This window comes from Ornithorhynchus anatinus, chromosome 9, assembly GCF_004115215.2.
Source record: "Ornithorhynchus anatinus isolate Pmale09 chromosome 9, mOrnAna1.pri.v4, whole genome shotgun sequence".
Lineage (NCBI taxonomy): Eukaryota > Metazoa > Chordata > Mammalia > Monotremata > Ornithorhynchidae > Ornithorhynchus > Ornithorhynchus anatinus.
This window is the reverse complement of record NC_041736.1, coordinates 26692935-26719631: the sequence shown is the minus strand read 5'-3', so window position 1 is coordinate 26719631 and position 26697 is coordinate 26692935. Positions and strand designations below refer to the sequence as shown.

Below are 26697 nucleotides of genomic sequence, written 5' to 3'. Positions count from 1 at the left end.
CGCCTCAGCCAATTGTCAGCTGTGTGACTGTGGGCAAGTCACTTAACTTCTCTGGGCCTCAGTTACCTCATCTGTAAAATGGGGATTAAGACTGTGAGCCTCACGTGGGACAACCTGATTACCCTTTATCTCCCCCAGCTCTTAGAACAGTGCTCTGCACACAGTAAGCGCTTAACAAATACCAACAGTATCACTCTTTTCCCTTCATTGGGGACAGGATCATTGTTATCTTGGGTCCTTCTGAGGTTCTAATATGCAGAAAGCACTGAACTAGCTACTTTGGGAATATACAGAAGTAAAAACATGGGAAGACAGACACGCATAAAATTCTATCGTAGTTGAGAGTATATTACTGTAGATAGAATAAGAGGCCCAAATGTATAACCACAAATAAATGATAAATCCATGAGGTGAGCTATCATAGTTAAAGTGGGTCTGGTGTGGCCAGTAGAGGTGGGGGACTAATTAGGGAATATAGGATGGAGGAAAATATAGCAAATACCATGAGTTTTTGCGACCTTTTTCACTGTAAAATCCCATTTTTATTATAGGTATCACTGAAATAATTCTCAACTATTTCATCATTCCATTCCCCATTTCTTCCTCTACTCCATGCTCTTCTCTATTTCCTAATCACCTGTGAAATCTGGGCCTTTCTTGGACCATTTCTTCTTTTAATTTCCTTCAGTCGCTCTCCTTTCTCTTCCTTCTTTTTCAACTGATCTCTCCCTCCTCTTTCCCACTTCAGGCTCTTCCTCCTCCTCCTGTTATCCAAGCTACTCCTGTCTCCACTCCCCGGGTTTTGCTCTCTCCAGTCAGGATGGGCAGCTTCCATACCTACTACAGAATTTTTAATTCTTAACATGCGAAGGAAGAAGGGGAATTAATTTTTCCCCTTGATTCCCCAAGGCGTGTTGCTGTGCCTTCAAGAGCCGTGGGTAGAAGAGCTGAGTTTACTTTTTCCTAGCAGCCAGGAAGTGTTAACACACTTCTGAAGTGATTAACGTCCCACTAGGGGCTTAACTTGGTCCTGAGGAGGAGTCCAGTCATGGCCTGTGACAAAGTAAACCGATTCTAAGATTCCTTAGACATCTTACTGCTCCAGTGGGTACCTACCTGTCAGACAGACAAGTCAACACCTGGAAATCTACTTTGCCCAGGTAAGGAATTAAAATTCTTTTCTTTACCTGTCCTTACTCTTTCCATGGCCACCCTTTCCACTCTTCTGTGAGCCTGTATTCCGATCCCTGAGGCACTCTGCCCCCTCTCCATTCATTCATTCATTTGATTGTATTTACTGAGCACTTACTCTGTGCAGAGCAGTGTGCTAGTCTCTAAATCCCCTGTCTTTGTGATTGAATAATTTGCCCTCCCCCTGATTCTTGACCTCTGTCCCTGCCATTTCAGTTCCTCAAAGACTCCCCAAAGACTGAAAGCAGTGAGAATGGGATGGGGTAGGGGAAAGATAGTCATTTGAGGTGTTTGGTAATGGGGGCCGGGGAGGTGCCCTCGTGGTAGGGGAGAAACTGGGGAGCTGCAGGGCTGGATCTGAAGGTTAAAGAAAGATGGGCAAGTGGGGGCATGGGACAGGGGTGGGGAAAAAATTAAAAAATATCTAATGCCATGCCTGGGCAACAGCTGGCTGTGGCAGGGACGTTTCCACTGTGCTGTCTACAGCAACTAGCCAGTGTGTGCCCCTGCTGCAAAGTCTCCAGAAGCAGCATGGGTCAGTGCAAAGAGCATGGGCTTGGGAGTTAGAGGTCATGTGTTCTAATCCCGTATCCCCAGCTGGGTGACTTTGGACAAGTCATTGAACTTCTCTGTGCCTCAGTTACCTCATCTGTAAAATGGGCAGTAAGACTGTGGGCCCCACGTGGGACAACCTGATCACCCTGTATCTACACCAGAGCTTAGAACAGTGTTTTTCACATAGTAAGCACTTAATAAATGCCATCATTATTATTATTATTAGAAATGCTGCCCTAATTACCTGAAAGGGGTATTGTGCCATCCTAATTACCCCCTTCATCCCTGGAAACTCTCAGGGCCTGCTTTATAATATATATATATACTATATATCTATACTATATATATACTATATATACATATAGTCTATATAGAGAGAGTGTATATATATATAAAAAGACAATTCTCATTTTTCCACACAGGGCTTAGGCACTAAAAGCATCAAGTGTTTCATGACTTCTTTTGGCTTTTGGAGTTTCTCTTGTTTTTTTCTGTTTTGTTTTGTTTAATGGTATTTGTTAAGTATTACTATTTGCCAGGCACTGTACTAAGCACTGGCATAGGTAGAGGCTCATGTTTTTTAAACCTCTGTTTTTGAAAGCCAGGTTATCTTAAATAATATACTTAGAGTTGAAATATGAAACCCTTCAGGGAAAGTAATAATGCCAAATTTCAAATCACCAGGAAGAAATGATAGAGCAGACAAAAGAGAGCATTCAAAAAATAACTTTTCTTTCTACTTTTAGGTTAGGATAGGATAAGATATTTGTTGCCCAATCATAGTTTCCAAGCGCTTAGTACAGGGCTCGGCACAAGGTAAACGCTCAATAAATATGATTGAATGAATGAATGAATGAATGAATGAATGAATGAATGAATGAATAGGGTTATCAAATGGTGGGGCTTTCAGTGTTTCCAGGAGTCCATTTAATTTGGCCTTAGCCACATTTAAAATTTGGAGGGGACTTCCTTCAGTGAAAACTAACTGCTGGAACTATCCTGAATGGCAAGTATGAGAATCACTAACTGAAATAAGGCTGGGTGATTCGAGGTGAATTCTGAATCCACAAGTGAAGAGATTAATTCGAAGGGTCTAAATGAGGGTGTTCCTGAACTAAATGGAGCATTCTGAATTCTATTTAGAAAACTCTTGCCTTTCTTGAAGGGGCAACATATCTTCTTCATTGTATTTTTCAGGATCTGTGCTTCTAACATTTCCATCTGGAGGAGGCAATTGCAAATTTCCCTCAAGTGATCTCCACTTCTGATTTCTTTTCTGGGGTGGATAAGAACAGTTTATAATCAATTTTTCTTTTCCACACACACTCGATTTCGGGGTAAAAATTCTGGATATAGTACCCGTAGATACTGAATAAACTAAAGAGATGACTGTTTTCTCTAGTCGATCTTTCTAATATGATTGGTCCATCGCTCCGGAACTCACCATAAGTGGGAGTCTCAGAGCCCAGTTTTCCAAATGCCTGACTTTGGTAGTCAATTGGGTACTCTGAGAGAATCATTACACAAGAGTACATTGCTTCAAAACCTCAAGCAATTGGCTTGTCGTCTCAGAGAGGAAATGCTCCTTCCAAAATTCCCAAAATTATTACCAGGAAGCAAACTTAGGCAACTGAAGAATTGGGTTGACTCTTCGGATCACTCTCTGTTCTTACATTTTCAATCAACTGATGACATTTATTAAGGACCTACTGTGTGCAATTCATTGCACTTGGGAGAGAACAGTGTAAGAGAGACGTGTCCTCTACCCACAAGGAGTTTACAATCTAGAGATGAGTTTACAGTCTAGAGTATCGAATGTGACATTTTATTATTCTATTGAAATTCACTTCCATGAGGATCCAACCACTGCCCTCACATTCTGAAGTCTGTACAATCGGCTTATTAAACAGCAAGTTCGCTTTATTACCACACCAGCCATACTGAGGCACCATGGGGCTGCTTTAGGAGCAGGCCGAGTCACTAGTTGCTTTTTGATGTTTTTATTCATGTTGAAAAATTTTGAACATTGACTGGTCATTCAGACCCATTTCTGAAGGGAATTGAATAAAGGAAAATTTCTTCATTTGCTCAAATGGACTCAGCGTTATGGCAAGCACCAAACTGGATTGAAGCCAAGGCCCAGTAATTCCACCCCAGAGCCCATATTTCAGCAAACCTGCCTGCCTGGCTGACAGAGAGACAGATAGAAGGCATTTGGTATTTTTCCAGCATACGGGGCCTGTTCCCGCCCTCCTGTTGTCACCTACTCATGGCTTATTACAGTACCTTTCGAAAGACAAAAAGATGCAAGGGATGGCAACAACCACTGAAACATTCATGGCACAAATGATAGTCAGCACACTCAGTGCACCTAAAAATATCAATAGAAAAAGAGTTAGGAGGACATTTACGGCATTTATGAAATGTCATTCTTAAGAATAATATTATTCCTTTTGTAATTTGCATGCATGCCTCTCATATTTGCTTAATATTGTTATCATTGATTTCTGAAACATTAGAAGTTTTACAGAAAGCATGAGGGAATTCTCTAATTGAGTCTTTCTGGGGGAAAAAGCAACAGATACCTGACTAGTGATTGGATGAGTCCATAGAACTATGACAGGATCACAGGGGACCCTGGTTTCCAGTGATTCTGAGAAGCCTGCCGTGGTGATCTCTTGAGAAGTGGGTTCAGTGTCCATATACCTAGCATATCAAGGCTCAGAAAGTCTGTTTAATAGAATTTTTCAGATATACCAAATGTCTATCCTGAAAATCCTCAAGGGGAGGGTAGTCTACCTTCTACTTTAGTTTTATGCTTCCAAGTATCCAGAGCTCTCTGTATGCAGAAAGGGACTGATAAATGATGATAAGAGTGGTGGTGGTGATAACGAAGATGAATACAGGAGTATTTTCTGTCATCTGAAATTTGTTTTAGGGAACAACTGGGACTCTTCAGTGTATAGACGATGTGCTGCCCAAAGGAGGTGCTCAAAAATATGATACCCTTCAAGTATAATCCTTTCACTTCCCGTTTCCCAGGAGTAGGCAAAATCCTCCAGCTACATGCATGAAAACTTCTCTCTGGATAACAAAGAGCAATTGGGCCTAAATCCCCTGACTCTGAAGAATTTCTGGGGGTCTGATGAGATATCCCAGAGTTGGGATTGGGACAGCCCTAAGAAATCTGAGCTGCTGGTTGGGCAGAGGGTTGGACAGTGTGGTGACCCTCTGGGATTTCTCCTGACTTCAGAACTCGCTCGAGGTCACCCAGCAGATAAGCGGCAAAGCTGGGAATAGAACCCCTGACCTTCTGACTCCTAGGCCCGAACTCTATTCACTATGCCATGCTCTGCTTCTCCAAGATATATTTCAACAAGATACAACAGTGTATCCTGTTGAAATATATCTTGATTTGGCAAGAGTTGAACTGAAAAATTAAGGGAGATAGATGCTCCCTCCCGATAAGGGAATCAGTTTGTCATCCAACTACTGAGTAACATGATGTCCCTTCAAACATGTATATATTGGGGGAAGAATATGTTCCCCATATTGCTAGGGGAAGAGTGACGTTAATAATGATAATTTTGATATTTGGTAAGAGCTTATCAAAAAGTATACTGAGAACTGGGGTAGATACAATATAGAAAAGCAGCGTAGCCTAGTGGATGGAGTCTGGTCCTAGTGAATCAGGAGCTGGGTTTTAATCCCAACTCTGCCATTTGTCTGCTGTGTAACACTGGGCAAGTCACTTCACTTCACTGTGCCTCGATGACCTCATCTGAAAAATGGGGATTAAGACCATCAGCCCCATGCGGGGCAGGGCATTTGTCCAACTTGATTAGCTTGTATCTACCCCAATGCTTAGTAAGTGCTTAACAAATACCCTTATATACACAATCTATACAATATATATACATAATACATAATTACATACACAACATATACACAAGCAGGAAGGAAAGTTGGTATTTTATCCCCAGTTATTACAGTTGAGGAAACTGAGACACAGCAGTTAAGCGACGTGCCCCAAGTCATACAGCAGGCAAGTGAGAAGCAGTGTTCCCTAGTGGAAAGAGCAAGGGCCTGGAAATCAGAGGACCTGGGTTCCAATCCCAGCTCCGCTGTGTGACCTTGGGGAAGTCATTTATCTTCATTGGGCCTTAGTTACCTCATCTTGAAAATGGGGATTAAGACTGTGAGGTCCATGACGTGGGTCGTGTCCAACCTGATTACCTTTTATCTACCTCAGGGCTTAGTACAATGTCTGGCACGCAGTAAACACTTAAGTACCTTCAAAAAAAAGTGGTGACAGAGTTGGGATTAGAAACCAGGTTTCCTGACTCCCAGGCCTGTGCTCTTTCCACTACGTGATGCTGCATACGGTTATGCAGTATTTTTTTATGGCAATTGCTAAGTGCTTACTATGTGCTAGACACTGCACTAAGCACGGGGGTAGATACAAGTTTGTCCCACATGGGGCTCAAAGTCTTAATCCCCATTTTACAGGTGAGGGAACTGAGGTCCAGAGAAGCTAAGTGATTTGCCCAAGGTCACACAGCAGATAAGAAGTGGAGCCGGGATTAGAATCCAGGTCCTTCTGACTCCTAGGTCGGTGCTCCATCCACTAGGCCATGCTGCTTCAGCAGTGTTAAGATGTCACATGAACAACTGTGGGATGTCAGATAAACAACTGTGGTGCCAATTCTTTGGGAACAGGAGCAGCTTCCAGGGTAGCCTGGAAGAAGACCAGGATCTTCTGGAAATTCTGTCAACAATCACAAATGCTGCCTCCCGGGTTCTTTACTGGCTCAGAAAAGCTGACTCACAGCTCAGCAACAGAGCAGAAGTAATATAATCAGAGAAATAGTATTAAGTAGTAATCTTAGTATTTGTTACTCATGGTGTTTGGTAAGTATTTACCATGGGCCAAGCACTGTTCTATGCTCTGGGGTAGATACAAATTAATCAGGTTGGACACAGTCCCTGTCCCACCTGGGGCTCACAGTCTAAGTAGAAAGGCGAACAGGTATTGAATCCCCGTTTTCACAGTTGAGGAAACTGAGGCATGGAGCAGTTAAGTGTCTTGCCCGAGGTCATAATAATAATAATAATGTTGGTATTTGTTAAGCGCTTACTATGTGCAGAGCACTGTTCTAAGTGCTGGGGTAGACACAGGGTAATCAGGTTGTCCCACGTGGGGCTCACAGTCTTAATCCCTATTTTACAGATGAGGGAACTGAGGCCCAGAGAAGTTAAGTGACTTGCCCACAGTCATACAGCTGCCAAATGGCAGAGTCGGGATTCAAACCCATGACCTCTGACTCCCAAGCCTGGGCTCTTTCCACTAAGCCACTCTGCTTCCCTCATAAGCAAGCAAGTGGTAGAACCAGAACTAAAACTCAGGTCCTCTGATTCCTTGGCCAGTGCTTTTTCCACTGGGCCACATTGCTTCCCAAGGCCTGTCTGCCTGCCTTTCCCAGGAAGCGCTAATCCCAGCTCCACTACTTGTCTGCTATGTGACCTTGGGCAAGTCACTCAACTTCTCCATGCCTCAGTTACCTCATTTATAAAATGGGAATTCACTGTGAGCCCTATGTGGGACAGGGACTGTGTCCACCTTGATTATCTTGTCTCTTAGTATCAATCAATGGTTCAAGATTATTGAGTGCTTTCTGGGTGCGGAGCATTGCACTAAGGGTTTGGGAGAGTCCAATATAACAGCATTAGTAGACACCTTCCCCTCCCATATGCTTACGGACTATGTGTGAGGGAGGTAATAATGTAGAAATATTCCTCCTCCTGTAGAACATTTTCATTCTGCTCCTCTTTTTAGCTGATTCAAAAGAATAAAGGCTCAACAAAATCAAAATCAGATTCCAAGATTAATCAAGAAATTTGAGCTTTCTTTCCCACTGTTTTTTCCCACTGGCATTTATAAGGCAGTTGAGAGGAAACCTAGAAAAAATAACTGTATGATCAATTTTGTGGGGAGGAGCAATATTTCCATATGCTGAAGCACAGAGTGTCTTGAACTTGGAATAGAAAATAGGGGAAATAGACGATTGTAGAACGAAAAATAAAGAAAACAGGGCCAATCTTCCAGCTGGGGGCCTACCTACCTGTAGCATTTTCCTTCAATTGGAAATCTTTTGCAGTGATTACAGGGAATTCCTAGGTGTTTGTCCAGGGGTTCTATCTCCGCTGCCGTCTCAAGTTTGCTGGAGTTTCTAAATTCCTCTAAAATGTGTTTTAACGGTGCGAACTCTGCCCTGCAAAGAGGGCACTTCACTGGAGAGTCGGCCTTTAAATCGCCCTGGTGGTCAGCCCAGATCTTCATACATTTGATATGAATACTGTTACCACAACCATCCCTACGAGAAATGAGCAAAAGAGATTAGGAGTTGCAGGCTTCCCACTAATAACATCAGCAAATACCAAACAGCTTACCCGGATTTCTCCAGTCACTGCATCATCAGCTACAGACCTGCAGAATGTTTTTGAATTTATGCTTTTTTTACAGACCGATGACATTGCCAACGTTTCTACAGTTACCGAGTGCAAGATCTGTTGCTTAAAGACTGTGATTTCGTTTCTAGTGTCAGGGCACACCAAAGCTTTGATCAAATTAGTCTTTCTTCATATGTAAAATGAAAAAGAAATACTCTTTTAGCTCAAAGGAATATTGAGAGGGCTAGTATCATCATTAGTTTCATCAATAACATTTACCGAGCACCTTTGTTCTAAGCGCTGCGGTAGATAATCAGGTTATAGGAAGGCAGAGGTTCTATCCTCAAGCAGTTCAGCATCTAAAATGGATATATTAAAACACTCAGACCTGCTCAATGAATATTTCAGAAACTAGAGAACCCCTAGGCCCTCCCCACTGACACAATAACACCCTGCACTTCCTCCCCCTTCAAATCTACCAGACCACAGGCCTGGACTAACTTCAAAGCTCTCTTTAAATTTTAGGAGGCAAAATTTATCAATAAAAATATCTTATCAATTTTCTTCTCCTCAGCTATAGCCTCTCAACAACCACCACAGGGCTCATTTACTCACAACCACCTAAAACACTGCATTAGTTTACACTCTCTCCTATTTAAGCATCCATCCAACTCTTTCGGTTCCCTTTTTCCTTCTAACTGAAAATAGTTTTGTGTTTTTCTCTGTGTCAGATTGTAAAGTCCTTGTGACCAGTCAATCATATTGCAAAGCACTGTACTAAGCACTTGAGAGAGTACAATATAACAGTATAGTAGGGTCGGTAGACACATTCCCTGCCCACAGTGAACTTGCAGTCTAGAGGGGGAGACAGACATGAAAATAGATTACGGATATGTACATAAGGACTGTGGGGCTGAGAGTGGGGTGAATACAGGATACAAATCTAAATGCAAGGGCAATACAGAAGGGGGGAGTAGGGCAAAGGGATTTAGTCAGACAAGGTCTACGGGGAGAGGTAGGTCTAATAGAACTTTGAAGGAGGGGAGAGTGAGCATCTGTTGGATATGAAGGGGGAGGGAATTCCAGGCCAGAGACAGGACCCAGGCAAGGGATTGGCAGCAAGACAGATGAGATCAAGGTACCTTGAAGTGGTTGTTAGAGAGAATGGGATAGTAGGAAATCTGTGAGGTAAGATGAGAGGGGGCAAGGTGACTCAGTGGTCTAAAACCTATGTTGAGGAGTTTCTGTCTGATGAGAAGGTGGATGGGCATCCACTGGAGGTTCTTAAGGAGAGGGGAAACAATGAGCTGAACAATTTTTTTTTTTTACAAAAATGATGTGGGCAGCAGAGTGAAGTATGGATTAGAGTGGGGAGAGAGAGGAGAAAGGAGGTCAGCAAAGAGGCCAAAGCAGTAGTCAAGGCGGGATAGGCTAAAAGTTTGGATTAACATGCTAGCAGTTTAGATGGAGAGGAAAGAATGGATTGAAAAGCAGTACAGTCTAGTGAATAGAGCACATGGCTGGGAGTCAGAAGGATCTGAGTTCTAGTCCCAGCTCTGCCATTTGTCTGCTGTATGATCTTGATCTTGGTTAAGTCACTTACCGTCTCTATGCTTCAGTTACCTCATCTGTAAAATGGGAATTAGGATTGTGAACCCCATGTGGGACATGGACTGTGTCCAATCTGATTACCTCAGCACTTAGAATGGTGCTTGGAACATAGTGAGCACTTAACAATTACCATAGAAAAGGGTTTTAGCAACGTGGTGAAGGTTCAACCAACAGGATTTGGTGACAGAATGAATGCATGGTTGAATGAGTGTGATGAGTCCAGGATAATAGCAAGGTAACGACAGACTTGTGAGAAAGGGAGGGTGGTGGTACTGTCCACGATGATGGGAAAGTCAGAGGGAGGACAGAGTGTGGGTGGGAGGAGGAGGAGTTCAGTTTTGGACAAGTCTAGTTTGAGATGCTGGTGGGCATCCAAGTAGAGATTCCTGAAGGCAGGAGGAAATATAAGACTGAAGGCAGAGAGATCAGGGTTGGAGAGGTAGATTTGGAAATCACCTGCCTAGAGATGGTAGGTGAAGCCATGGAAGCAAATGAGTTTTCCAAGGGAGTTGAGTGTAGATGGAGAATAGAAGGGGGATCCAGAATTAAGCCTTGAGGGACTCCCTCCGTTAGAGGACGGGAGGCAGAGGAGGAGCCTGCCAAATAATAAAAATACTATTGATTGAATGATTACACTCCAATTGAGCCTATGTCAAGCCCAGTATTGGAAGTTTTCTACCATGCTTGTATAACGAATCATAGTATTTCAACGGCTTAAGGTAAGTCATTTTAGAATATACTCTCCCCTAAATTTCTAACATAAAAGGAAAAACCTGCAGTAAGTGACTGGAAGCTTTTTTTCCAATAATACTTCTTGACAGATAGGGCAGACATCCTGTGCATCGATTGTTTTCTGTTTAATCTGTCCATCTTCTTTTTGTGGTAGTTTAGCAGATTGACCGAGTTGAGTTCTCTGACCTTGATGTAATCCATTCAGTAGTTCACTGATCTCTCGTTCCCCAAGACCTGACCGAGAAGCATCTTAGACAAAAGAAAATGGAAACCTCAAAACCAGCAATACCTTAAACACACCGAAATGGTATAATATACCCCCTAGGGGGTAAATGCTTTCTTGAAGCAACAGGAAACCTGGGTGGCCAAACTGCAGTGTACAAGCCCCATAGGCACTTCTCCACCTGCTGAGGAGCTTGTGGCCTAGTGGAAAGAGCACAGCCCTGAGAGTCAGAGGGCCCACGTTCTAATCCCAGCTCCGCCACATACCTACTAGGTGACTTTGGGCAACTAAATGGAGAATCAATACCTGTTCTCCCTCCTTCTTGGCTGTGAGTCCAAAGTGGGACCTGATCATCTGCAGGCAGGGACCATGTCTACCAACTCTATTATATTGTATTCTCCCAAGTGTTCAGTACAGTGCTCTGCACACAGTAAGTGCTCACTAACTATAATTGATTGATTAGTACAGTGGCTGGTACATAATAAGAGCTTAACAAATACCACGATTATTATTTGGCTGTGGTGATAGACTTCAGGGTGCCCAGGTTCCAGGCCCTTTGCCTGGGGCCAGTGGTCATGTCTCTCTCACTGTGGGCGTGGGGAACTGGAACGATGCCCAGCCCCAAACCCAGGCACTGGTCACTGCCCTGGACATTGCTTGCTCACCACCAGCTCTCACCTCCACGCTGTCCTCCTCCGCCTTATAATAACTATAAATGTGGCTTTTGTTTAGCACTTATTATGTCCCAAATACCATGGTATATACAGTACAATCAGATATAGTCCTTGTCCCTTATGGGACTCATGGGCTACATGGGAGGTACTGAGGCACAGAGATGTTAAGTGACTTGCCCAAGGTCACACACCAGGCAAGCGGTGGAGGTGGAATCAAAATCTAGGTCCTTTGACTCCCAAGTTGTCTTCTTTCCTGGACCAACCTCATTCCCCTAGGCCTTGCTGCTTTCCAAACTTGCTTTCTGCTTCTTGCTGCTAACTCTTCCTCTCCCTCCCCTCCCCAACCTGGAAAGCCTGCTCACCAACCTGTGGATTTTTTTTCTGAATCCGTAACGCTAAGCATATCATGTTTTTGATCTGTGGCTCTTGGGCCATCTCTGAAGGGATGAAATATTTCATTAATATTCACAAATGCCAGCAATTTGTTAGAGAAACAAGTATGTTAATTTTGTAATTTTTCCCATCAAGTCTACTTCAGGGTTTTAATATGGAAGTGATTACAAGTTTGATGTCAAAATAGCAAGATCTAAGAGAAAATAATAGTCTTCACACATATGAAGGATTACCATTCAGGAAAGGTGAAAGTTCTCCACCTTTAAATCGGAGGAAGAAATAGACTTAAGATGAAGAAAGGCTTTAGGATATAAGGAAAAGTTTTCCAGTAGGTTAATTGTTAGACAGTGGGATGAGTTTTGGGAGAAGATTTGGAAACTTGGTTGCCTGACGGTTTTTCAGAGTAGGATGGAATCTCAGGGATCATAGATGGTTTGGATATGGTCCTGCAAGCAGATGATAACCTCTAAAGGTCTCGGGCAGAACATGATTCTACGTAATAATGCAATTTATTACAAAAAGGGAGAGACTTTGGATGAGATAGCATTTACCAAATTAATAAATAATCCTACTTATTTTCCTAGAGAGACACTTTCAATCATCTATGAGACAGGGGAAAATTTTTAGTACTCCACTAATTCATTAAGGAAACTGAGTCATTTGAAATAACATTTAAAAAATCACGTGTAGGCTAAAGTAGATTCTCCAGACAATTCCTTGACAATCAGGCTACCATTGAAAGAAAGAATACTAATGGAAAACTGCAATGTGGTTTTGGAGTGACACAATGAGATTGAACTGTGACTAAAATCTGATATTTTTACAAGTCATATGAACTCTACACTGTCTGTCATCAGTTGAGGCACTTTGGGTAAGGAAGTGTCTGAATCATTGACCATTTTCTTTGCTCAGCAACTATCCAGATGGAAATCAAAGTTCCCCTTGCACTGGAAATGTTTTAATATTCAAACGCGGTGATCCATTGCTTAGTATGTATTGGTCATATGTTTTCTGAACTCAGACTCTGTATCAATATTTTCCTTCTTCTTAAATAAAGGGTGTATGAGAATGAAAGTAATATTCCAGGAATGTTTAGTGTCCTAACTACTAAAACGGTGAACAAAGAAATGGTGAACACTACAGTGTGTTCTGTGTATCAGCAGATAAATCGTTTCAATGCTCTCCATACTAAACGTGGAGATTTGCTGCTGTTCTAGATCCTGTTTAGAGCACAAGCATTTGGCTAAAGCTAGAATTCTGAATTCTTCACAAAGAAAAATAGGCCTAAACCCCTAATGTATTACAGAGTTTTGAATCTGGAAAATTAGGTAAAGATACTTACATTCATGATTTCTCGGAAGCTTGAATTTTTTCAGCAAAACCCTAACACCCACAGGTAAAAAGCCAAAAAGCAGAAATGTTATATGATTTATGTTGAAATACTTTAATATATAAAAAGCAAGCCCAAAGACTATTGCTTACACAATTTTATCACTAAACTTGAAGGACAGTGACATTAATGGTGCTATTAATTAGTGGGAGCCATTAATGCTCCAGGGCAGCAGAAAGACTTGTTTGGTCTTGAGATAATAAGCTCGCGGTAGGCCGGAAATGTGCCTATTTATTGTTAAGTTGTACTCTCTCAAGCGCTTAGTACAGTGCTCTGCACACAGTAAGTGCTCAATAGATACCATTGAATGAATTTAAAAAAGGGGCTACAAAATGAGCTTTGATCATGGAAGTTATTGCAGTCTTCTACAACATATCTTTAAATATAGTTCAGCAAAAGATAAACTATAAAATCTAATCTTTTTTATCTTATGGCATTTTTAACCAATCAGTCAGTCGATTGTATTTATTGAGCTCTTACTGTGTGCAGAGCACTGTTCTAAGCACTTGGGAGAGTACAATACAACAATAAATATACACATTCCCTGCCCACAATGATTACAGTATAGAGGGGGAGACAGACATTAATATAAGTACATTACAGATATGTACGTAAGTGTTGAGGGGCTGGAAGGGTCCCCTTCTCCTCCACACTTTATCTCACAATGGCTTCACGGACTCTGTCCTCTCCTGGTTCTCCTCTTATCTTTCTGCCATTCATTCTCGGTCTCCTTGGCGGGCTCCTCCTCCCCCTCCCATCCGCTAACTATAGGGGTTCCTTAAAGATCAGTTCTTGGCCCTCTTCTGTTCTCCATTTACACTCACTCCCTTGGTGAACTCATTCGCTCCCATGGCTTCAACTATCAACTCTACGCAGATGACACCAAATCTACATCTCCTCCCCTGTTCTCTCCTTCTGCCTCCAGGAAACCTCCATTTGGATGTCTGCCTGCCACCTAAAACTCAACATGTCCAAGACTGAGCTCCTTATCTTCCCTCCCAAACCCTGTCCTCTCCCTGACTTCCCCATCACTGTGGATGGCACTACCAACCTTCCCGTCTCTCAGGCCCACGACCTTGGTGTCATCCTTGAATCTGCTCTCTCATTCACCCCACACATACAATCTGTCACCAACACCTGCCGGTCTCACCTTCACAATATCGCCAAGATCCGCCTTATCCTCTCCGTCCAAATGGCTATGATGCTGGTACAATCTTTCATAATATCCTGACTGGATTATTGTGTTAGCCTCCTCTAGGATCTCCCTTCCACCTGTCTTTCCCCACTCCAGTCTATTCTTCATTCCGCTGCCCGGGTTATCTTCCTACAGAAACAGTCTGGTCATGTCACTTCCCTCCTCAAATACCTCCGGTGGTTGCCTATCAACTTTGGCATGAAACAAAAACTCTTCACTCATGGCTTCAAAGCTCTCCATCACCTTGCCCCCTCCTACCTACCTCACCTCCCTTCTCTCCTTCTCCATCCCAGCCCACACACTCCGCTCCTCTGCCGCTCACCTCCTCACAGTCCCCTGTTCGGGTCTGTCCCACCGTCGCCCCCGGCCCATGTCCTACCACTGTCCTAGAATGCCCTCCCTCCTCACATCCACCAAACTAACCCTCTTCCCCTCTTCAAAGCCCTATTGAGAGTTCACCTCCTCCAAGAGGCCTTCCCAGACTGAAGCCTCCTTTCCCTCTGCTCCTCCTCCCCTCCCCCCACCCTCTGCTCTTTCCCCTTCCCCTCCCCTCAGCACTGTGCTTATTTGTATATATTATTTATTACCCTATTTATTTTGTTAATGAGGTGTATATCTCCATGCTTCTATTCATCTTGATGATGTTGTCTTGTTTCATTTTGATCTGTTTTGCTTTGCTGTCTGTCTCCCCAGTTTACACTGTGAGCCTGTCACTGGGCAGGGATTGTCTCTATCTCTTGCTGAATTGTACATTCCAAGTGCTTAGTATAGTGCTCTGCACATACTAAGTGCTCAATAAATACTATTTAATGAATGAATAAAGGGAGCAAATCAGGGAGACAGAAGGGAGTGGGAGAAGAGGAAAGGAGGGCTTAGTCAGGGAAGGCCTCTTGGTGGAGATGTGCCTTGAATAAGGCTTTTGAGGGGATGGGGAGAGTAACTGTCCGTCGCTTATGAGGAGGAAGGGTAATCCAGGCCAGAGGCAGGATGTGGGCAAGAGGTCGGTGGTGAGATAGATGAGATCGAGGTACAGTGAGAGGGTAAGCATTAGAGAATTGAAGTGTGCAGGATGGGTTGTAGTAGGAGAGTAGGGAGGTTAGGTAGGAGAGGATAAGGTGGATTGAGTGCTTAAGGGCTTACTATATGCCAGAGACTGTACAAAGCACTGGGGTAAATAAAAACTAATAATTTCTCCATCCTTCTTGACTCTCATGCCCATTCCCCTCACCAGTTGTTCCAGACGTTTAACTCCCTCCTCAAACGTATCCCCGCATCTCCCCATCTCTTGCCGCTAACGACTTGGCGACGTACTTTACTAAGAAAATGGAAACCATCAGGCAGGATTTCCCTAAAATCTCCCCTGCTCCTGTCCAGTCCCTCCCTCCTTCTGCCCCTTGGTCAATTCTGCCATCCCTCTCAGCAGTATCTCAATAGCAGATCTCCTGTCTTCTCTGAAAATCCAACCCCTCCACCTGTTTCTACTGCACCTTATCAAACCACTTGCCCCCTCTCTTCTTTCTTCCCTGACTGCCATCTTCAGCTGTTAGCTTTCCAATGGCTTCTACCCCACTTTCAAACATGCTCATGTCTCCCCTATCCCCAAAAAAACCCTCCCTTAAACTCACGTTATCAGTGAGTTATCATCCCATTTCCCTCCTACCATTCCTCTCCAAATTCCTTGGGTTGTCTACACCTGTTGTGTACAGTTCATCTCCTCCAGTGCTCTCCTTGACCCCTCTAATTTGGCTCCCGCCCCCTTCATTCCATAGAAACTACCCTCTCAAAGGCCACAAATGATCTCCTGTTTGCCCAATCCAACAGTCTCTACTCCATCCTAATCCTCCTCGACCTCTCAGCTGCCTTCAACGCTGTTGACCACCCCCTCCTCCTGAAACACTATCCAATCTTGGTTGTTCCCTCCCTTCTAGACTGTGAGCCCGTTGTTGGGTAGGGATTGTCTCTATTTGTTGACAAATTTTACTTTCCAAGCATTTAGTACAGTGCTCTGCAATAAATACGATTGAATGAATGATTGAGTTCATTGACACTGTCTTCTCCCGGGTCTCCTCCCATCTCTGTGGCCTCCCATTCTCCATCTCTTTTGAGGGCTCCTTCTTTGCCTCCCAACCCCCTGTGGGAGTTCCTCTAGGCTCACTTCTGGGTCCCCTTCTATTTTTCATCTACACCAACTCCCTCGGAGAGCTCTTTCGCTCCTCTTGGTTCCCAACGTTGCTAAAATGCACCCTTTCCACTCCAACCAAACTGATATCACCTTATCCTATCCCCCCTGGACTACTGCATCAGCCTCCTTGCTGACCTCCCTGCCCCTCCTGTCTCTCCCCAAACCGGTCCATCATCCATTCTGTTGCCGGATCAATTTTCCACAAAAACATTCAGTCCAAGTTTCCCCATGTATGTGTCAACCACTTCCAGTGGTTGCCCATCCACCTCTACATCCAACAGAAACTCCTTACCACCACTTTGCCCCTTCCAACCTTATCTCCCTGATATCCTACTACAACCCTACTCCCACACTTCGCTCCTCCAATGTCAATCTACTCACTCTCTCTTGATCTCATCTATCTCGCCACCAAACTCTCACCCACTTCCTGCCTCTGGCCTGCAAAGCCTTCCCCTTTCATATCCACCAAACAATCACTCTCCCCAACCTTCAAAGCCTTATTGAAGGCACCTCTCCTCCAATAGGCCTTTCCCAGCTAGGCCCTCATTTCCACTTCTCCCACTCCCTTCTGTGTCACCTATTATTCACCCCTTCCTCGGCACCACAGCACTTAGGTACATATCCATAATTTATTTATTTTATTTTTTTTCAGTGTTTACTATGTGGCAAACCCTGTTCTGAATCCCGGGGTAGGAACTAGTTAATTAGGTCAGACACAGTCCCTGTCCCCCATGGGGCTCTCCGTCCAAGTAGGAGGGAGAAGAGGCATTTAATCCCCATTTTACAGTAGAGGGAACTGAGGAACCGACAAGTTAAATGACTTGCCCAAGGTCACCCAGCAAGCAATTGGCAGAGCCAGGATTAGAACCCAGGCCCTCTGACTCCCAGCCCCATGCTCTTTCCACTAGGCAATGCTGCTTTTCAATTATATTTCAGATATTTATATATACGTATATAATGATGGAATTTATTAAGTGCTTACTATGTACTGAGCACTGTGCTAAGCCCTGGATTATATGTTATTTATATGTAATGAACATTATACATTATATTAATGCTTGTCTCCTCCAGATGGTTCCCACTGTGGGAAGAGAACATGTCTACCTTCAGGGGTTGCTTATAATAATGTTGGTATTTGTTAAGCGCTTACTATGTGCCGAGCACTGTTCTAAGCACTGGGGTAGACACAGGGGAATCAGGTTGTCCCACGTGGGGCTCATAGTCTTAATCCCCATTTTACAGATGAGGGAACTGAGGCACAGAGAAGTTAAGTGACTTGCCCACAGTCACACAACCGACAAGTGGCAGAGCTGGGATTCGAACTCATGAGCCCTGACTCCAAAGCCCGTGCTCTTTCCACTGAGCCACGCCGCTTCTCTGCTTATCCACCTCCGTATCAAACAACTCCTCACAATTGGCTTTAAAGCACTCCTTCCCCTTCCCCTCTTCTACCTCACCTGGCTTCTCTCCTTCTACAACTCAGCCCGCATACTTTGCTCCTCTAGTGTTAACCTTCTGACTGCACCCTGTTCTCGCCTGTCCCGCCGCCGACCCCTGGCCCACGTCCTGCCTCTGGCCTGGAACTCCCTCCCTCCTCAAATCCGCCCGACACTGACTCTCCCCGACTTCAAAGCCTCGTCGAAGGCCCACCTCCTCCAAGAGGCCTTCCCAGACTACATCCCACTTTTCCTCATCTCCCACTCCCTTCTGCGTCACCTTAACTTGCTCCCTTTGCTCTCTCCCCACCCCTGACACACACCAGCCCCATAGCACTTATGTATATATCTGTAATTTTGTTTATTTGAAATGATGTCTTTCATCCCCCCATCTAGACTGAGAGCTTGTTGTGGGCAGGGGATGACACACTTTATTGTTGTATTGTACTTTCCCAAGTGCTTAGTACAGTGCTCTGCACACAGTAAGCGCTTAATAATAATGATGGTATTTGTTAAGCATTTACTATGTGCAGAGAACTGTTCTAAGCGCTGGGAGAGATACAGGGTAATCAGGTTGTCCCACGTGAGGCTCATAGTCTTAATCCCCATTTTACAGATGAGGGAACTGAGGCACAGAGAAGCTAAGTGACTTGCCCACAGTCACACAGCTGACAGGGCTTAATAAATATGATTGAATGAACTCTGTTATATTGTACTTTCCCAAGCATTTAGCACAGCGCTCTGCACACAATAAGTGATCGATAAATTCAATCGATTGATTGATCAGATTAGACACAGTCCACATCCCATAGGGTGCTCCCATTCTTAATACCCACTTTACAGATGAGGTGACCGAGGCACAGAGAAGTTGAGTGACTTGCCCAAGGTCACGCAGCAGACAAGTGGTGGAGACAAATTTAGAATTCAGGTCCTTCTGACCCCAGGCCACTGAATCCCAGGCTCTATCCACTAGGTCACGCTGCTTTTATTCTTCTGAACAACAAACACATTATTAGCTGAGTGGTTTGGCCTAGAAACTTTTCCCTTCTGGTTTTCACTTTGGTTTTGCTACAGTCCTTTTCTGAAAGTCAGAAAATTGGTTTTGGGGAAACAGATAAACCTCAATCTTCCCTTATATACTCAAATCATCGCACCTCTCAATTTCTGGTGAATCTGACATTCAGGCAATAATTTAGAAATATATAATGAAAAAAATTTTGCTGAATTTTTAGACATATTTTATATTAATGAAGTCACAAATTGCTTTAAGCTGGACAAATGATTAGGAGCACTGTTACTAAGGACTTCCTTTTTCCTGGCACTTACCAACAGATATGCTTACAGAGATGGTTTTCCTTCAGAAATTTGGTACAATTACAAGAATGAGGATCTCCAAGATACACCTTTCAAAGAAAAATGACATATTTTAAAAGTAATAGACAGAGCTAACCTGACCATGGCTAAGGTATAAAATTCTAGAAATGGACTTTATATATTTGTTTATATGGTTCGGTCTGCATATATATAGACACCACTGACAGTGAAGTTCACCTATGAATGTGTTTGTGGCTGAAAATGCCAATTTAGGACCACATTGTACTCATAAAAAGACTGTCCCCCTGTGGTTTTTTTCAATGTTTGCGGTGTCTCTAAGTCCCGTTTTCTCTTTTGATTCCTCGCCTCTCATTCCTTTTGAAGCCTGCTCGTTCGAGGGGTTATCATATTCTATCTTCCTCCTTTTGGACAGCCTGTGCTTTAGTCCACCCCATAATGACTCCTATATTTAAAAATTTACGGAGAAGGGTGATACTCCCCCTCTAGACCCTAAGCTCAATTTGGGCAGGGAATGTGTCTGTGATATTGTTGTGCTGTACTCTCCCAAGCACTTACCGTGGTGCTCTGCACACAGTAAGCGCTTAATAAATATGATTGATTGATCTACGTAGAGAAGCAGCGTGGCTCAATGGAAAGAGCTCGGGCTTGGGAGTCAGAGGTTGTGGGTTCTAATCCCGGCTCCACCTCTTGGCAGCTGTGTGACCTTGGGCAAGTCACTTCACTTCTCTGGGCCTCAGTGCCCTCATCTGTAAAATGGGGATGAAGACTGTGAGCCTCACGTGGGACAACCTCATTCCCTTGTATCTACCCCTGCTTAGAACAGTGCTTGGCACATAGTAAGCAGTTGACAAATACCAACATTATTATTATTATTTTTATTATTATATCACCACTCTCCAATCCTCCCTTCCAGTCAAACCTTACTTCCATCTAACTTGAATGCAGAATCCTGTGGGTTATCCTGAAATCTCTATGTTCAGTTTCAGTGGCATTTTAGAGACAGCTATTAGAGTGCCCTGTGGGGCTCCCCGTTATAATCCTTCAAATGGAAGGGCAACACCATGAAAATAACCTGAAAGTATGGTAGATAGTTCAAAAATAAGAAGGAAAGTGCTTTTCCTGAAACCCAAGAGAGATGGTTAGCATTGCATTCAGCACTTACAAGATTAACTTTGGCTTTCTAGCGTTCGATTTCTATCTCTGGCAATAAAGAGATATATTTATGTTGGGATAACAAGGGCTGTGGGAAGTAGGTTCCCAAAGTAGTTTTGTCACCTAAACTAACTTTAAAAAGAACAGTGCCTTCCGGCAACACTAGAGCCTACTTATACAGTGCTTCTCTGGAGGAGGAGGAGGAGGAGGGGGCAGCAGGATATAGTATGGGATGGGTTTGGATGCACAACGGGTTGAGAGGGTGACCCCTAATCCCGTTTCTTGCTTCTAGGCAGGGCTGCATTTCTCCAAATAAAAACGGTGAAACTTTTGAGAGGCGAAGTCAGCGCCAAATCCAAAAAGCAGCTGTTTTGTGCAGTGAACCCCCAATCAGCAGAGGCAGGGTCAGCCCACGGCACCTCACAGGCCCAGGCCCGGCTCCCACAGGCCCTGAGGGAGGTTGGTGGTGGGGGTTAGAGGGGGCTGAGCCCAAGTCATGGCTGAGATGGAGCTGAAGCTGGGGCTGAGCTGAAGCTGGGCTGAACTGGAACTGAGGCACAGAGAAGTGAAGTGATGATGGCATTTGTTAAGCACTTACTATGTGCAAAGCACTGTTCTAAGCACTGGGGAGGCTACAAGGTGATCAGGTTGTCCCACGTGGGGCTCACAGTCTTCATCCCCATTTTGCAGATCGGGTAACTGAGGCACAGAGAAGTGAAGTGACTTGCCCGAAGTCACACAGCTGACAAGTGGCTGAGCCGGGATTTGAACCCATGACCTCTGACTCCCAAGCCCGGGCTCTTTCCACTGAGCCACGCTGCTTCTCTGCTGCTGTATGCTTTGCACAAAGTGGGTGCTCAATAAATACGATTGATAATAGCAATAATGATAACGTTAAGTGGTAGAAGCGGGATTAGAACCCATGACCTGACTCCCAAGCCCATGCTCTACCCACTACACCATGCTGCTTTCCGCCCCCCTGGGCTGCCTTTTCACTTGATCTGCTGTCTCTCTCTCCCCTTCTAGACTCTGAGCCCATTGTGGGCAGGAATTGTCTATTTGTGGCCGAATTGTACTTTCCAAGTGCTTAGTACAGGGCTCTGCACACAGTAAGCGCTCGCTATTGAATGAATGAATGACTGAGGCTGGGACTGGGCTGGAGCTGGAATGGAGTTGGGACTGGGCTGGGGCCGGGAGTTGGGATGGAGCGTGGCTCAGTGGAAAGAGCCGGGGCTTGGGAGTCCGAGGTTATGGGTTCGAATGGGTTCGAATCCCGGCTCTGCCACTTGTCAGCTGTGTGACTCTGGGCCTCAGTTACCTCATCTGTAAAATGGGGATTAAAAGACTGTGAGCCTCACGTGGGACCACCTGATTACTCTGTATGTCCCCCAGCGCTTAGAAGAGTGCTCTGTACATAGTAAGCGCGTAACAAATACCAACATTATAATTATGATTATGGAGCCGGGGCCGGGGCTGAGCCCGGATCGGGCTGAAGATGGAGCGGGGCTGGAGCCGGGGAGGGGACGGGGATTGGCATGGAGCGTGGCTCAATGGAAAGAGCTCGGGCTTGGGAGTCAGAGGTCATGGGTTCGAATCCCGACTCTGCCACTTGGCAGCTGTGTGACTTTGGGCAAGTCACTTCACTTCTCTGTCCCTCCGTTCCCTCATCTGTAAAATGGGGATGAAGACTGTGAGCCTCACGTGGGACAAGCTGATTACCCTGTATCTCCCTGTAACAGTGCTCTGCACGTAGTAAGCGCTTAATTCATTCATTCAATAGTTATTTATTGAGCGCTTACTCTGTGCAGGGCACTGTACTAAGCCCTTGGAATATACAATTCGGCAACAGATAGAGACAATCCCTGCCCACTGACGGGCTTACAGTCTAATCGGGAGAGAGAGACAGACAAAAACAATAGCAATAAATAGAAGCGAGGGGATGCACATCTCATTAACAAAATAAATAGGGTTATAAAAATATATACAAATGAGAGGACGAGTACAGTGCTGAGGGGAGGGGAAGGGAGAGGGGGAGGAGCAGAGGGAAATGGGGGGGGGGGGAAGGGGGCTTAGCTGAGGGGAGGTGAAGGGGGGGCAGAGAGGGAGCATAGGGAGCAGAGGGAAAAGGGGAAGCTCAGTCTGGGAAGTCCTCTTGGAGGAGGTGAGCTCTCAGTAGGGCTTTGAAGAGGGGAAGAGAGTTAGTTTGACGGAGGTGAGGAGGGAGGGCATTCCAGGACAGCGGGAGGACGTGGGAATACCAACATTATTATTATTATTGTTAGGGAGCCGGAACCGGGGGCTGAGCCCTGGTTGGGGGGGGAGGGGGGGTGCTGAAGCTGGGTGGGGGCTGGAGCCGGGGAGGGGGCGGGGGTTGGGACAAGAAGCGGGCGGCTTGATGGCGGAAAGGCAGTTACTCGGAAGTTGCGGCCGTCGGGATGCTCCTCCCTCAGCAAGAAGCCGGCGGGGCCCATCTCCCGCAGCAGGTAGATGCCGCCGCCGAGGGCCCGGTCCTGCTGCCGGCGGAGGCCCCCGCCGGGGGTCCCGGCCCCCCGCCGCCGCCGCTCCCGCTCCTCCCGCCCGCCTCGCCGGCCGCCCGGCATCCCGGCCGGGGACCGGTCTCCATGGCAACCGCGGGCCTCTGGTCTCCAAGGAGACGGCAGCGGCCTCCCAGAATGCCGCGCGGCCCGGCCGGCCCGGGCGGCCCGGCCGGTCTCTGCGCAGGCGTACTAGGCCCCGGCCCGCCCCGGCCCTCGCCCGACGCCATCTTCTCTGGCCTGGCTTGCCCTGGGAGGAGCAGCGGAGGCGACGGCCAAGGCGAGGGAGAAGCCCGCATCCCCCGCTCCTGCCCCCGGCCCCGAGGGCTTTAGAAAGAGGGAGCCCAGGCCTGGGAGCGTGGAGGACCTGGGTTCGAATCCCACCTCTGTTACCCAACTTCTGTGGGCCCTGGGGCAGAGCACTGAACTCGTGCCAAGTGGGGGTTCAGGATCCGGTCCCCACCACCCCCCACTCAGCCTCTGGGCCCCATGTGGGTCCTGATCATTCAGTCATACTGATTGAGCGCTCACTATGTGCAGAGCACTGGACTAAGCGCTTGGAATGGACAGTTCGGGCAGCAGTTCGGGCTCACAGTCTAATTTTTGAAGCAGCGTGGCTCAGTGGAAAGAGCTTGGGAGTCGGAGGTCATGGGTTCGAATCCCGGCTCTGCCACTTGGCAGGGGTGTGACTGTGGGCGAGTCACTTCACTTCTCTGGGCCTCAGTCACCTCATCTGGAAAACGGGGATGAAGACTGTGAGCCTCACGTGAGACAACCTGATGACCCTATATTTACCCCAGCGCTTAGAACAGTGCTCTGCACATAGTAAGCGCTTAACAAATACCAACATTATTATTAATGTTCTATCTTCTTCTAACCACCCCCGCGCTTACTATTTACTCATTCAATCGTATTTATTGAGCACTTCCCGTGTGCGGAGCACTGTACTAAGCGCTCGGAAAGTACAATTCAGCAGTAGAGAGAGACGATCCCTGCCCACTACGGGCTTCCAGTCTAGAAGGGGGGAGACAGACCTCAAAACAAGTAAACAGGCATCAATAGCATCAGTATAAATCAATAGAATTATATACATATACAGCAAAACAAGTAAAGAGGCATTAATGTAAATAAATAGAATCATAGTTATGTACACGATGATGGTATTTGTTAGTCAAGCACTGTTCTAAGCACTGGGATAGATACAAGGCAATCAGGTTGTCCCAAGTGAGGCTCATAGTCTTCACACCCATTTTACAGGTGAGGGAACTGAGGCACAGAGAAGTTAAGTGACTTGCCTAAGGTCACGGAGCTGACAAGTGACCACGCTGAACCCGAGCTGAAGCAGGTGGACTGAAGCTGGGGCTCTTTTTCGGTTAAAATGGAAGTGTTCTGATGGGGTTTTTTTTTCTCCCATTTCATAACAATATAGGAACAACTCTTTGTAAAAGGAAAAGTTGGCTTAAAGTAGAAATCAAATTCAGTCACGAGAATGGAGTTCAAAATAATTAAGAGAAAAGAAAAGAAGAGCTACGTTGTCATATTGATTAAGTGAGAAGATATTTTCAGTCATGGTCTTCAGCGCCCAGGACAGTCCCCAGCACATAGCGGGAACACAAAAATGTATGATTCTCGGCCTCTTGATTATGAAAGATGTAATCAAAAGGAAGTCTGTGTCGTATAATGAAAGCAGACTAGAAGTATAGATCCTCTAGAATTAATCAGGAAGAAAACCATTAAACAAAAATCATGGAAACGATGAACGGAACGTTTTCACTGCAATTGCATGTGAGTGTTTGAAATTCAGACACTTCCCTTAAATGGGTGGAGGGAGAGGAAAGAGATCTAAAGTATTCCGCTGGCTCACAGCCCCGTATAGCACAGTCATCTGGGATCGAAATTTGTCTCTTTCTCTGGCTCGCCCTTACAAATTTCCAACCCCCGGGGAGTCCAATAATTCAGCAGAGCCAGAATCCTCCATGGCCACTTCTGAAAAGGGGAAAAGAGTATAGCTTAAATATTAAATACTCTCTCCAGCTCTTCCACCACTCACCAGACCTCCGATTCTTTCCAGGCGGTGAAGTGAATTTTAAGGCCCTGCCACTGCGGGGGAATTTTTCTTCTGGTTCAATAAGCACCGCTGCTGGATCTCATACTGACATTTATTGACTATATGAGGCTTGTTTAGAGTGTGATTATACCTGCATCTAAGCAGCATGGCACAGGAGATAGATCACAGGCAGGGAGTCAGAAGATCATGGGTTCTAATCCCACCACCATTTTTCTGCTGGGTAATAATGTTGGTATTTGTTAAGCGCTTACTATGTGCCAGGCACTGTTCTAAGCGCTGGGGTAGATACAAGGTAATCAGGTTGTCTCACATGGGGTTCACAGTCTTCATCGCCATTTTGCAGATGAGGTACCTGAGGCACAGAGAAGTTAAGTGACATGCCCAAGGTCGCAGAGCTGCCAGGTGGCAGAGCCGGGATTAGAACCCATGACCTCTGACTCCCAAGCCCACACTCTTTCCATTAAGCCACACTGTTTCTCTGTGTGACCTTGGACAAGTCACTTCACTTCTCAGTCCCTTAGTTACCTCATCTGTAAAATGGCGATGAAGACTGTGAGCCTCATGTGGGACAGACACTGTCCAACCTGATTTGCTTTTATCCACCCCAGTGCTTAGTAGAGTGCCTGGCACACGTAAGCACTCAACAGATACCGTGATTATTATTACGATTGTTGTCATTATTATTTTTAGTCTCTGATTGTATTTGTGCGTTAGTTCTAAGATAATTTCAGCGATACAATACATCACCTCAGAAATGACATTGTACCTTCCAGCCGTGAAGGACTTAACACAGCTGGAATGGGAGGGTACAGTTTAAAAGACAAATGGGCCATCATCCTCCCTTGGCTTTTATCTTTTCCTAACACTGGATAGGGGCTCCTTCCCCACCGCCCAATTAGATAAACTGGAGTGGACCGGCAGCTATTCATTAATAATGGAAATTGGTCACGTCAGATTGCATCATATAATTGGCAAACGATTTAAGCAAATCAGACTTTGCAGGAATCAGCTCATTAGCGGTCAACTGGGTGGGGAGTGATCAGATACGATTCCCCGGGCACGTGTATAGTTCAATCAAATACACCTTAGGCCCCCAAAAACGTTCTATTGCATCTCACCACGGTTTTAACAAAGAACTCTGAGCAAACTCTATGGAAGCCTCCAAGAACAAAACATCAGTAGTTTCTAACGGAACCTGAGCTGGGGCTGCTCGGAACAGACAGCGTCGGAAGGTACGACCAACAGGATTTGGTGACAGATGGAATATGCAGGTTGAACGAGGGAGATGAAGTCCCCTGATTTTCAGGTTTGAGCTCTTCCCAAAGGTTCACATTTCTCTTTTTTCCTGTATCAGGATGACACACATCCTCAAAGAGAGATGACCCCATCAGCTGGAAACAGCCGCCCCCTGCACCCCCTCCTCATCTTGTCTTATGCTGTCGAGTCGTCTCCGACCCATAGGGATACCATGGTCACGTCTCTCCCAGAAGGACCCCCCGCCACCTGCAGTCCTTCTGCTAATGGACCCGTAGAGTTGTCTTGGTAAAAATACAGAAGTGATTTACCGTCGCCGCTT

General features: G+C 45.4%; 1 protein-coding gene across 8 annotated transcripts in view; it reads right to left on the bottom strand.

Moving 5' to 3' along the window:
* Window positions 1-23135, bottom strand: part of ZSWIM2 (zinc finger SWIM-type containing 2) — a 35397-nt gene extending 12262 nt beyond the window's left edge. For 4 of the 8 annotated variants that reach the window (XM_039913082.1, XM_039913088.1, XM_029072300.2 and 1 more), the window contains exons 1-7: window positions 22934-23135; window positions 19359-19435; window positions 13172-13212; window positions 10581-10788; window positions 7869-8120; window positions 4033-4117; window positions 2901-3022 (exon numbers count right to left, since the gene is read on the bottom strand). In XM_039913082.1, coding sequence (XP_039769016.1) covers window positions 2901-3022; window positions 4033-4117; window positions 7869-8120; window positions 10581-10788; window positions 13172-13212; window positions 19359-19435; window positions 22934-23119 — 971 coding nt within the window. In that variant the 5' untranslated portion in view covers window positions 23120-23135. Of the gene's footprint in view, window positions 1-2900; window positions 3023-4032; window positions 4118-7868; window positions 8121-10580; window positions 10789-13171; window positions 13213-19358; window positions 19436-22933 lie in introns of those variants that run through there. The other 4 variants (XM_039913089.1, XM_039913083.1, XM_039913086.1 and 1 more) reach the window with 4 other exon arrangements.
* Between the last annotated feature and the right edge of the window lie 3562 nt (window positions 23136-26697).